General features: G+C 42.7%; 1 protein-coding gene across 1 annotated transcript in view; it reads right to left on the bottom strand.

Moving 5' to 3' along the window:
* Positions 1 to 673: 673 nt before the first annotated feature.
* The window catches only part of LOC144823752 (synapse-associated protein 1-like), a 54,140-nt gene continuing 41,523 nt past the window's right edge, over positions 674 to 13,290 (bottom strand). The window contains exons 7-9 of the mRNA XM_078682556.1: positions 7,943 to 8,001; positions 7,163 to 7,301; positions 674 to 4,055 (exon numbers count right to left, since the gene is read on the bottom strand). Of these exons, the coding sequence (XP_078538682.1) occupies positions 3,928 to 4,055; positions 7,163 to 7,301; positions 7,943 to 8,001 (326 nt within the window). The 3' untranslated portion in view covers positions 674 to 3,927. The remainder of the gene's footprint in view (positions 4,056 to 7,162; positions 7,302 to 7,942; positions 8,002 to 13,290) is intronic.

Here is a 13,290-nt window from a genome sequence, read left to right as displayed (position 1 = left end):
CATAAGGACTTGGTGGCCGAGTACCCCATTATCACTGCATAAGGATGAGTTGAATCAAGGCTTTTACAACCTCAGATCTTTTAACTTGATTGTTTAACTCCATCTCAGATGCTTTATCCATGCACTCCTCACTGGCAAACTCCCATCAAGGTAAGCGGACATTACCAGCACTCATGTTTATAGCACACAGATTTTCATATTTTCTTTTGGCAATTTATTATTTTCTCTTCTTGCACACGCTTCTTCTTTTAACAAGTCTCCACAGTAGTAATCCAGGTTACCAAGTGATACAAGAATCAGGCAGAGGCACGTGTAGGTTTCTACAATTTACTTCGTGTATCAGGTACCAGGCCAGGTGATGGTCTCCTAGTAGATTGGCCCTTGTAAATTTAGTAGATTGAAGTGGGTAAAGGTCCATTACAACAATATTTTTTTTTGTTGGTTACAGGCAAAAGCACACCAGGGGCTAGATGCAACTTGCTCAGCCTGTAGGTATACTCTGCTAGGACTGACAGTTACTGCTGGAACGTAAGACTGACATCACACTGTCCGCGTAGTAGCCCCTTAATGCAGGAAATTAGGAGCAGGGTTGGTAGCTGGAATAAAAATGCCACTCCTTTGTCCCCAGACCACATCCCTACTTATTCAGTTACCAGAGTAAGCAGTCATGATAAAATCTGTACACTTGATTTTTATTTTCATGTAGAAAAAAATGACAGTACAGAGAAGCAAACATCTTACATACAGTACAATACAGTATTAAAATATTACAGGATCCTCGGTAGGCTCTTGTGCTACATTTTAACATGTTCGACAAAGCAACAGTAATACTGAGAAATGGAGGGACAGGGATATGAAACACCCAGTGTCTGTCTTGCACTCACAAGGTGAAGTGATTCGCCACTTACAGTCTGCCTTAGTGAATTTTTGTTGCCAATTATCATGGTTGTTTGTGGGATGAAAATGCCTCCCTACATAGGCTGAGTTCACCCTGTACAACAGCCTTTGTGCTTGGAGTTTGATCTACCTCTCATTCTAACTAGAAGGGTAAGGGCTGCTTTGATTCTAGACAGCCTGGTGAAAGTATGGAGTAGACAAGTGCACAATGATCCAGGATGGATTAACTGTGTTTATGTACAGTTGTGTCTCTATGCACCATGGGCTTCAGAGTGGCGAAGCTGAACAGACTTTAAACAAAACTGTGGTTGTCTGGACGCAACACTGGGTAACATGAATATGAAAAAAAATTTGAGGAGCTAATACTAGATGGCAACAGCATGTGCAAAATATTTCAACTTTGTACACCCAAAACTACATGACAGCAGTATGCATAGCGTTTCATTCTGTAACAGACAAGAGAGGCAAATAGAGGGGTTTACAAGAGAAAAAGAGCACATCTTCATGGAACTATGGAGTGTTGTAGCTGGTGGGCAGGTACATAGCACAGGCTGCATAAATGACTTCAGCCAAGAAAGACCGAAGTAAGGAAACTGATGTGACTAACAGTTTAATTTCCTCAGACATGCATTGTAAGAGCTCGAGGGTCCTGAGTCGCAATGCTGGTACACACAACCTGCATATGACCAACAATGAAGGATAAAAGGCCAGGAAACTTTCAGTTTGGGCTTTTATGTTTTTACTGATTTTCTTACTCTTAAAAATGGCCACTTAAAGCAACAATTTCAGACTTTGCCGTAACATACAGCAACTCAATAATTGTATGCATGTACCTCAATAATGTGGAACTCCAACTTCCAGAGTGTATCTCCTTAAAAATAAAAACCCTAAAAACTCATATTCCAGATGCAAGAATTACAATGGTCACAGATCATGGACATCACTGTCCTATGGACCGTGGCACTATTCTACCAGCTAACACCCACCCCACCCTTGTTACCTCGATGTGTGCTTGTACAGCTCTCGGTTCATGATAAACCAGACTCTGAAATTAAGATTACTATGAGAAAAGTCATGCTGGTAAGCATGCAGGGGCACTGGTGATTGCTGTACATAGGACAAGCAACAAGGTCTTCATTTGGTCGAGTTGTAGAATGCTTGTGCCAAAAAATGCCATTGATAGAAAAGATCTAAAGCGATCTAGAACAGTTTATTTTGTTAAAGTAGACCATAGTTGTCATTTCCTTTCAACTATTTGCATTTCAAGTCATAAAGCAGGTGGTTCTCACCTGCTTGCCACCATCAAGACAAGCACCATATTGGAGGTCATGAGTGATGTCCCGAGATACAAGAGTTCTGAGCCTTCGGTGGCTCTGGTCAGATTAAACAAAAAGCACACACCTTGCTGCCCCCCACACTTCACTGTTCAAATTTCATGCAGTCCCGGGACTGATACCATAGGTTATATGACAATAACACAAAATGTACAGGAGTAATCCTCAAACGATCAGATGAACACTACATGTCAGGAGAGTGCACAGGAGGTGATTTACACCACAATCCGAAAATCTTTCATATAGCACGCTGGCTTCTACGTAGGTCCTCCAACACTCATTGGGAGAAAGATAAGAGGCAAAAAGTCTGTTTCTAAAATAAAATAATCCTAGGTGGAAATAAGCGTTGACCAGTTATATATGGATTGTAATGGATCAATTTGGTATCATGTGGATTTTCGGAAATATTTCAATCTGCTGTGAAGAAGCTTCAAGCTGCACATTGAAAGTGGTTTCAGTAAGTACATTTTTTAACCTCAATAATTTCTCGTTTCCAACTCCTTGTTCTTCATGGTCATCCCATACAAAACCATATTTTCTTCATGGTCATCCCATACAAAACCATATTTTCTACCAAGTGTTTGAATGCACAAGTGCACATAGCTGTATGAATCAACTTGTGATCCTTACAGCATCTTTCAATGCCCTGAATGTTTCAACTGGTAAAATGCATTATTCAAAATACAAATTATTGATCTTCTATATGGACATAGAGGTGCCACTGCCCCAGGCAGTGCATGTTTCACCGACACTCTGGTACGTAATTTAGGTCATAATGTCGACGATTGCAGGTATAACTGCCCATCTCCCTCCTCCTATCAGTAGATGCTCCTACGGTTCGGAAGAACACCACCTATATCAACCTCAAGAGGCTACCAGGCAATGGGTTGGATAGCTGTCTGGCATAGATGACCAACAGCTGACAAATTGCCTTTCAGCCAAAGAGGGGTTGCTGCAACGTGTTTCTGCTAAAGATTCCAAGCTAATGTATATCAGTGTGGTACTAATACAAAGTGGACAGTCAGTATGCAACACTAACCAAGATTCTGGGAAAAGTAGGCAGACAAGGAAGTACCGGCATCCAGTGGCTGGCCAAAGGATGGGACAGAGATGCAGTGATACCTAGCCGTGATACCTAGCAGTAGCGTAGGGCCAAAAATCTTCCAGTCACCTATAGAGTGCAGCTGCTGTATGTCCTAATAATGCAGGAAGATGAAATGAACTATAAAGTCGAGTGGGACCAGGACAGCTGATCACCAAAAGCGGACAGCTTCAAATTCCCAACCACAATGATCAATCACTACAAACTTGCTCGCAGAGCACACCTACCAGTCAGAGGGAAACCTATGTCTCCGAGAATGGACACAAACTCCTCCCTACACCAAAAATAGGTTGGAAAATGTCATGCATAGGAAACCGTGTTAGATAAATTCCTCAGCCACCAATCGCATGGAATTTAATTGATCACAAATCATGCCCCTCCATAGTGGTTTGTGCCACCGGTTCATTGCCTGAAAGTCTGGGGCCCTTTGTGCAGTTTTGTGACAAGCGAGTTGTAGGAAAGGAGGTACAAGGTGTCATGCAGAGCAAGCTGGCCTCCATCAACAAGTATGTGCCACTGGATACAGGTATAGCTCAGGCTGGCTGGCCCAGTCCTACGCTCGAGATGCCAGGTACCACAGTGGAGGCTACTTGGTCAGAGCTTCTCTTGGAGCATATCCTCGATCTCCTTCTCCCAGGCTTCGTTCACCTTCCCGCCGTCCTCCAGGGTCCCAAACTCCTGGAGTTCCCGTTGCAGTTCCTTCTCCCACTCAGGCAAATCCTCTGTAGACAGACATCAAAATGAGAAAAAAGGATTTCACTCCTAGTGCAAGAAAACACAAACCCACCATAGGCCCTGCACGATTTTGTTTGTGCGTTTGCTTACTCTGGTGACAGCAGCCCTCCTCTCACGACTGAAGGAGCCAGCGTCATGGACTGCAGGACCCCCTTCTTAAACACACAGAGCACAATGCTCACATATAGTACCTGAAAATAGAGCCACTGAACCCTGCATGCCAGGGGATGGCCAACAGGGCTACTCTACACCTGTCAAAGCATAACAGTTTGATTTTATATAACATTTAACACTAAACATTGCCCATTTAAAGTTCTGCATTTAATAGTTGTTCCCATTACCAATTTAATCTAGAGAACTAAATGTTCCCTTGGCATTGTCAATATTTGAACTCCTAAACGACAACTCATAATAGAAGTCAGCAGTGCGCAATCAGGTCAATGAGTCACCTCTCAGGAAATATGGCTCCAGCAGAACTAATATTGTAGTTCCCAGCAAGTGCAAGGGCAAAATCCCTTTACATGCTAGATATTTTGCAAGCAATAGGATCTTTAAACATGCAAGGCCTAATATGCACCCTTTTAAGCACTTGCAGAGGAGCAACAGGACCTCACCCCCTGCCTGCAGCCACTGTTCACTGTTGCTTTCGATTTCAACGTCATATGCTTTCTGCAGAACTTTTAGATTTTAGCTCCATACTATTCACACAATTATCTCTCTGTCTCTCCTTCCCAGTCACCAAACCATCCTCTATCCTCCTGTTAAAAGCACCTCACTGGTTCTCCGTTACCACTTCATGCTAGTAGCGCTCCAATCCTCCCCCTTTTTCAGCACCCTAATTGTTGTCCATAGCTCCCTGTAGAGTTAGTCTCTCAGTGGTCACCTTTTGTTTTTCAGCTACAGGTCGGCTTTGTATGGCTGTTCATACATGTACTCAGGATCCGTGTACCTGCTAACTTCTCCAGCCTTGTTGAAAGCAATGCTCATGCTCACTTGCTTTGTCTTACATTGCAAATGCTTGCAGGTGCCCCACCCCCTATTCTTTTTCCATTAGTGGATACACAGTTTGAAACATCTTCCCATCCAATGACTATTTTGCTCTACACCCTGCGCCTTCAAGATCATTACCCCCTAAACCACCTCCTTCACTAGCCCCCACTCCCATTTCTTTCCCTCTGTCTCGTGATAGGTCTATTCACATATGTACATTTGCTAAGTACAGATCTTTGATTAACATGCTGCACCACTAGGAGTAATAGTCAGGTGCTGCATCCCTCACTCTCACTCTGGTGTCAGCAGCGAAGATTCTAGGAGACTGGGCCACTGTCACATGAAGCTTACCCGTGACAATCACCCAAAAACAGAGTTGGGTATATTTTGTGTCTGCGTTGCCGACGTATCGCCAGAGATTGTTTTCTTACCTACAATGTGACCGACCAGGTGTGGACCCTCTGCAACCTGGACAGATATAAACACTCTGGTTTAGTAGCCGTGTCTTCACTACACTAAGCTGAACCAGTAAGCTCAGGGCCTAATATGAAAGGGAGTCACAGATGTTAGGTTATCCGTCTCCTTTATGTGCGATCAGCAACATAAACAATAAGTGTCACAGGGATAACCTCTTGCTTGGCTCTAAGATATTATAATAACAAATATTTGGCAACCCCTCAGTGGGATTTTAAATCGGATGATCACTCCTAATCAAGGTTGGGGGCAATTTTTCTTTTAAAACCATTTTCTTTTCTATGATTGAAGTGTCACTGCCTCCTTCCCCATTTTAATCCAACGTCTCCAAGCTTTATTTTGCTTCATCGAGCAAAGCATCCCTTGCTCCTTTTGCCCAATTTTGTTTTTTTAATAAATCAATCATTGACCCTCCTTACTGTCAGAACGTAGCCTTACACTACCAAGGAACACACTTTCTCTGGTGATTTTTCTAAGCTTCTTTGCCCAGCAGAGCTACATGGATTTTTTTTTGTTTGGTTCTTGCTTTTGAGTACTAGGTCAGTCCTTTCCAAACTTTTTAGAACCACGACCCACGTTTTAGAACAACAAACTTTTGTGATCCTCCTAGCATTAACAGATATATGCCGGGAGATTTTTTTTGTAACTAAAGCATCATGTGGTAACGCACTGTCATTTACAAACAGCACATTTTCCATTGAAATGGGCACTAAGTTTACACCAAATATACTGCATTCAAATGATAATGTGTGGAAATCGGGATTCAGTGGCCATTTATCATTTGTGCACCAAGTAAAGTATATTGATTTTTTTTTATCCTATTGAAATCTTGGTTTCCATTAGACTTCAGAATTGCACAAACATATGCTTAATTTCTTTTTGTTTTCCTAACTACTGAATGTGTATGTTTCATTTAGATTATGTTAGGCGTTTCTAAACTGACATCCTACAGCGTATAATTCACTTTACTTTTCTTTCTCTGACTGCAAAGTGAGAAGAATTTTTAAGTGCCAATCTCCATGTTAAAAAAATAAGGAGCAATTTGTCAGAAGACATAGCCTGACATTTGACCTATGTCTTTCAAGAGCAGCAAATGTTAAAAGAAAAATACAGAATTTAAAGGCATCTTTATGTATTGGTTCTACTTTCACGACTCACCAAAAATTCGTAGCGACCCAACAAGGTAATACGATAGTGCATGGGCCCGATATTACCCTCACAGCCTTCAAGTAAAACTGTGGCTGTTCAATACTGAATTAAGATTAACTTGCATAAAGAAGAGAGAAGGCCAGGTGCAGGCCAAGCGTGCATCCTCCTCCTACAAAATTCTTGTTGGCTTTTAACAGAAGACACTTTCAAGTCTGGCATGGTCAGTATTCCTGCTACCACCGTCTCCATAGTAAGGTCACTTCCTGTCGAGGCAATGCCCATAGGAAGCACTAGCGAGTTGTAGCTACCGGATATTTTTCCACCCCTTCAGGCCCTGGTGGAGTTGTTGCTCCATGTAGCCACCTTTACCAGCCCACTTACTTTGCACTGCTTACACCAAGTCTATGTTTGGTCTTTATAAATCAATCAAGGCTCTGCAATTGCACCCTATGGTACTCTATACCCCTTCTCGGATACCCACCGTCCTCCGAAAAGGCAGCATCGTCCAGCCTGCCCATACCCAGCTGCTCCATGCCCTGGGAGATGTCCTCGCTGCTTAGGGATGATAGGATATAGGCATCACTCACAAACTCACTGACAGGGGGGCTGGCAGAATCATCCTGCAAAAAGAAAATAGGGAATTCAAAATGGAGTTTGTTCTCTATAACCGGTGACCTGTGGCCATTTATCTAAGTTGAATTGCCCCACGGTTTCTGTTATCATGGATTTAGGGCACATCTCACCAAGATGTCCAATAACTAAAGACTTGGGGTTCAAGTGGACCCCCATATGGGATCAGCACTGCCTCCAAGAGTCAGGAATACCCTAACAGGGAGGGAGTGCTGCCCAAGTTAGAAATTCTAGTGATTAAGATACCAATGCTTGGCAATGCTTATTGAACAGGCAATCCAGCACACCTGACTTAGCTGCCAGTGTAAGCCTGCTGGCATGAAGTTCATTTTATTGACTGTCAGTATTCTCATAGCATTGAATTAACATACCACCCCACATCTGTAAGTGTGCATACCTTTTAGTGAACATCCTGAATAGCCTGCGATTGGCTACTCGGTAATTAGACCACACATATTAAACTGGAAGCAGGTGCCAAGCGACTGGCAACACTCACAGTTGCTCAGTTGAACTCATATCCAGAGCTTCACCTTGCTTTCACACTTGATACTTCCAAGCGCAAACATAGTCTTGTTGATATAAGACAGCCCAGGCTACTGCATCTTTGCATAGAGAAGGTAAGAGGCCTCACCTCTAATGCACTGTCACGACTTTCAATTGGAATCGGCGTTGTCCTTGAAGAACACGAACCTAAAACGAGGCAAGTGACAGGGTAAGAAATTTCACCTCAGCCCAGGTCTTGAATGAAAGAAATAAGTTAACTGTGTATTTAGTTTGTTGTGATTGATGCGTTTTGGAGTTTGTGATCTTGAAAACGTGTGTGTGTGTGGAGTAAGGGGAAGTGAGGGTTGTGGGTTGTGGTGGCATGTATATCTACTTACAAGCAGTCATTAACAACTCTATTGCATGCTTTTTATCTGCATATGAAACTGAGGCTGTGCATTTGCAAGTGGTCTTAAGGTTGTGTGAGTACTAATAAAATTAATCCAATAATAAAGCTCCTCTTCTCTTAACAAGTCCATTTACAAAAGGTGCAAGCTAATATCAAGAAGCAAAACCTACATGCATTTGGCCACTGGCAAAACCATTATTCACATTTTGGAGAACTATTAGATGTCTTGACCTATTCTTTACTTTTCCCTATAAATCACTTAAACTTGTATTGTCCCAGAGTCTAGTCATCTTGACAACTACTTACAGGCTGAAATGGGAGTGGGCAGACAGGTGGAGGAGGTATACATATATATATATTCTTTTACAAAGCTACATGTACTTAACATAATCTATGGCAGAACCTCCACCCTGAGCCCCCTGCCCTTCTCCCCGTCCTGTCTCCTCTTGCTGGGAGCATGCAGCCAAACTTCCCCTGCGCTGCCGGACCAAAACAGAATACATTGCTCCATTTTATTTTTTATTAGTCTTCCGAGGCACCTGTGTAAGGAAGGTATATTCTCCTTATGTCGCAAAAACTGGGATATGTATTAAAATGAATTAAAATGAAGAAATATGTCAGGACAGTGAACCAAAAACCAGGTTGTTTGGTCACCCAGCCTATGAAGTTGAGTAATACGAACATCAGGGAAATGCTGCTTCTTTACAAACACCTTTCAATTCAGAAAAGCAAGATTACAAGATGGTAAAGAAGGGAAACTGTGGGTTAAAAAGCGAATCTGGGGCATTGAGTCCGACAGTGGTGACTGAGGATTAAAGTACATTCAGGACGATGAGAAAGCAAACGCCCGCAAATTACCTATTCTCGTTATGAAAAATTTTCAGAGGAGAACAGGCCACAAAACCTCTGTGCCTCATCGTATTTTTGTAGAATATCTCAGAGACATGTTAAAATCACACAAATGCCCCATAAAACACCTTATTATAATGTACAGCTACTCTGTGTTGCTTTCCATGCCATAGAGCTTGGTCCATTTCTTTATCCGATGGAGGTATGACTTTATGGTGATTTGGAAGGAATTAAAGAGTACTCCCACTGATGCCCCAATTGAAAGAGGGATCTTTTGCTACTTAGGCGCGGACTGTGGCAAGTTACATGCCTGTTTTCTTGTACCTGATGTGTGGCTCACAGGTCTGATCTGACTGAACGTGCTCAGAAGCCAAACACACGTGTTATCTTCGGTTTCAGGTGACCTAAGGGTTAGAGATTGAGTGAGTCCGTGTCCTGATTTATATCTCCTCTCCAGTGCCTGTAGCTCAGTCTTTACCGATAGAAATGAGGAAAAACATTTGTAATTTATAAAAGGTTGTCACAAACAAATTGCAGGACTATGTAGGTTTTTGTTCGATTGATGTGGAAAAGAAACATGATGTGCTTGACCTGATGAGACTGCGCTATCCGTTTGAGTGCCAGTGTTTGTGAGGCTCCCGGACATTCAATCTTTACACTTGAAAAGGAAACCATAGCTCTGTTTGTCCTCTTTCTGACCAACACGCACACCCAAAAACATTTGCAAAGCCCCAGGTTTCACATTTGCGAGAGTTTAAGCTATTGGCATTTACAATGTCAATAGCTCAAACTCTTGTAAATGCAAGACATATGGCATTGCAGAGAACCGCCATTGTCCCGGCTGCTTGTAAAGTGAAAGCCAGCATGGCGCGATGAATGTAAGGAAAGCACGTCTTGCCTGCAGTAGGGCAAAACCCAGTAATGAAAATAGTGCTTACAGACGAAATAAAACATACCATGCGGCAACAGAGGTAATAGGGACAGTCACCATGGGAGGTTTCAAATGAAGACAAGGCGGTACTAAGGGAGGACTCACAAGTCAATTAAGGAATCAGAAGCCAGCATTTACAAAGGACGACGACACAAGCCAATGAAAAATATGGACGGAGAGTAGGACGGAGCTTCAAATCTCTAAGTTAATACTGCACGCCTCGCAGAGCAGCACATGCCCTGCCCAGACTCGACCTAAAAATTCCACCACAGTTAGAGCTGTTCTTCCTGTGGTACTAGACCAATTTTTAACCCCTTCAGTGCTGATGACAAAGCCAGCTCGTCATGGGCGTTACCTGCGCTACGCGGATGACGAGCTGGCTTTGTCACAAACCGCGCATTTTTGAAATTCCAGCGCACAGCGGGAAAACGCGGTAGCGGTTAATGATGAGGTGCCAGGCAGTAGGTTGTGCGTGCTAACACCGTAGAACGCTTGAGTTTAATAAATTAGTGTGAACAAAAGAATCAAAGCACTTGCAACAGTGAGAGTGGGAGTGGAGTTTTATAAAACTGGGGTAATCCCTGCATTTTAAAGCACTTATTCCTAATGTAGTGGTAAGTCATAAACATACAGTATGGTATCCTCAGGATTTCTTTATAGTGAGCACATCATCCATCTGAATTTTGTTGTGCTTGAAAAAGGGCACCAAAAAAAGCCAGTGGGAAGTCAACTCAGATTCTTAGGTGGGAGGACTTGCATGGATCAGTTTGAAAGTTACACCCAGAAACTTATATTAATGCAATAACAAGACTAATAGGGATTCTAACAAATATGTCCTATGCAGTGAATAACCTATTGATAATAAGTGGGCCAATTTTTCTTTCCACAACATTAGTTCCATCTTTTTAAACTGAAATAATGAAGAATCATTAATTTTGCCATTTCCCGTTTGGTAAGCACCGCAAAAATAGAATGAAATCGGTTTGCTTCAAGCTGTATACTGGTGCAGGTTATTATGGACCAATACATCATTGACTACTATGCTGGCAACAACATTGGTGTGAACAAACTCGGCCTGTCCTGTTTGCGCCCCAGTGTATCAATTCTACATGAATTTCCATAAATGTATCTAAAAGTCAAAATTTTGATAGAACAAAGCAAGAATTATTTCTCCAGCTATAAAAATGTTATAATCTTGTTGAAAACAAATTGTGCCCAGGTGGAAAGGTAGGTTCAGATTAATGTCATACCCAAACTCATTCAGAAGTAGCAGTAGGAAACACCCAAACTCACACAGTTCAGTTGTATAATATTTGTATCGAAGGGTTTTCGCTTTAATTTTACTCGACTAAATATTAGATATAATGGATATAGTTTTTTTAGATTCTAAAAGTAAGCACTGTACGCCTGAAAACTAGCAATAGCAACTTAGTTTGCTGAACCCACATAAGCTGTACAGAGACCCTTTTTTGGCAGTGTGCACTATGCAAATGTTGCCAGATGAGTGAGTCCTTATGCCATGTTGCAGAGCATACTATACCCCTCACAGAGAGAAAGATGAATACTACAAATGAAAGTCTTCAATAAATTAGCAAGAATTAACATGATAAACAGCTCGTGGCAGTAACACCTTTCAACAACATGTGTTCTCACAAAATTGAATCACCTCTGCATTTGCAGTGTTGATAGCTGCAAACAAATATGGCGTATTTAGAAAACAGACAATGATATACAAGTATCATATAGCCTTGGATTACATTACAGAAGGTAAAAGTACACTTCAGCATTGAGAGATTAGGGGCCTCCTTTGCACTTACAACTCTGCTTAAATGTTCTGAAATATTTTTAAATGTCGAAAGGTAGCAACACCTTTTTAAGTTGCACCTGCCAGGTGGCACAAACTGTCTTGCTGAAAAAGACAAGTTATGCTTACCAAGAACATACCGGGACTTTTCAGAACGCCCATTGTTTACCAATGGTTGGCTTTAGTATCGTTCTTATTTGCTTGATCTCGAAGGGATGGCTTTCCTTGTTTCAGCCTGTTCATCTTGTGTTTGTCTCTCTCCTGGAGCACAGAGTCTTTAACATCTCTTTGGCTGACTTCTATGCTCCCTCTGCTTGCTTTAACTAATATTCTTTTCATTTAAGCAGAGCACGTGTTTTTCAGCTGTCCCCCCTTATGTGTCATTTCTGTCCTTGGCTGCTCTCTCTCTTTTGCCAATGTGCTTCTCTTTCTCCACTTGCAGTCCTGCTGCTCTCTCTGGCCCTTGTGCTTCTTCTCCTCCTTGTGTATACACTTTGCTCTCTTTTGACTGTGTTCTTTCTCTTGTGTTACTTCTCCCCCACCCCTGCCCTCCATTTTGCTCCCCCCAGCGCCTTTTGTGTTGCTTTGGCATTGCTGGAAGCGAGGTGTGTAATGTTCAGGGGCAGCTCCTCTGTTTTATCGGAGGAGAGTCGTCCCACTAAATTGCCCCAGAGACGAAAAACAAAATGGTAATGAATTCATTACCATTTTATTTTCCGTCAATCCATCCTGGACAGAGTGTCAAGGCCTGTTGAGTGGCAACAGTGGTGGGCTGCCTGACTGCACTACTTTATAGTGCGCATGTCCCTTTGGCCGGCCGTCTTGCGGTGGCCAGCCTCACATGCGCATTATAAACATCTCAACACGGCTGGCCTAGAAAGCCGGGCTGAGAACCTACACAGGCCTCCACTGGCCTCGGGAGAAGCAGAGAAAGCCGCTCCCTCAAATACTCTGCTCTCATGCAGCACCAGGATTGGTTAAGCCCAGCTGGACGTGATGTGAATTCAGGAGAAGACGACGACCGGAGTGAGGTGGACGTGTGTCTGGAAAAAGGTAGGTACCTTTCAATTTCATTAATGTTTTTAATTGTGTACTTTTTTCTTTCATGTATTAAATAATTTCCGCCTCCACCTTCTAATCGGCGGATTTTCCAGCCACGACTGGTAATGTTCGGATCCTGTGTGATAAACTATTGCTGCAGACACTGGAAGTGAGGCTTCCCTGCCCCTTCCATTTAAAGTGGAATGGGAATCCTCGTGATAGGACCCCACTCTGGCGTCTGTACAGCTTGGTGAATAGACTGACATTTAGGCACATGAGCACAGTTAAGTAGGGCCGCAGAGCCTGGGTTGTGGAGAGTAGCATTACCATTTTGTTGCCTTGTTACTGTAAAAACACGAGACTGCGATTCCTGATAACTCAGCTCCAATATCCCTGTTGCCCACTCCCAGTCCAGTTGACCTTCACTACCAGGAGCCATATGGATATACTGTTGCAGATGCC

Source organism: Lissotriton helveticus, chromosome 3_1 (genome assembly GCF_964261635.1).
Source record: "Lissotriton helveticus chromosome 3_1, aLisHel1.1, whole genome shotgun sequence".
NCBI classification, from domain to species: domain Eukaryota; kingdom Metazoa; phylum Chordata; class Amphibia; order Caudata; family Salamandridae; genus Lissotriton; species Lissotriton helveticus.
This window is presented reverse-complemented; position numbering and strand designations above follow the sequence as displayed.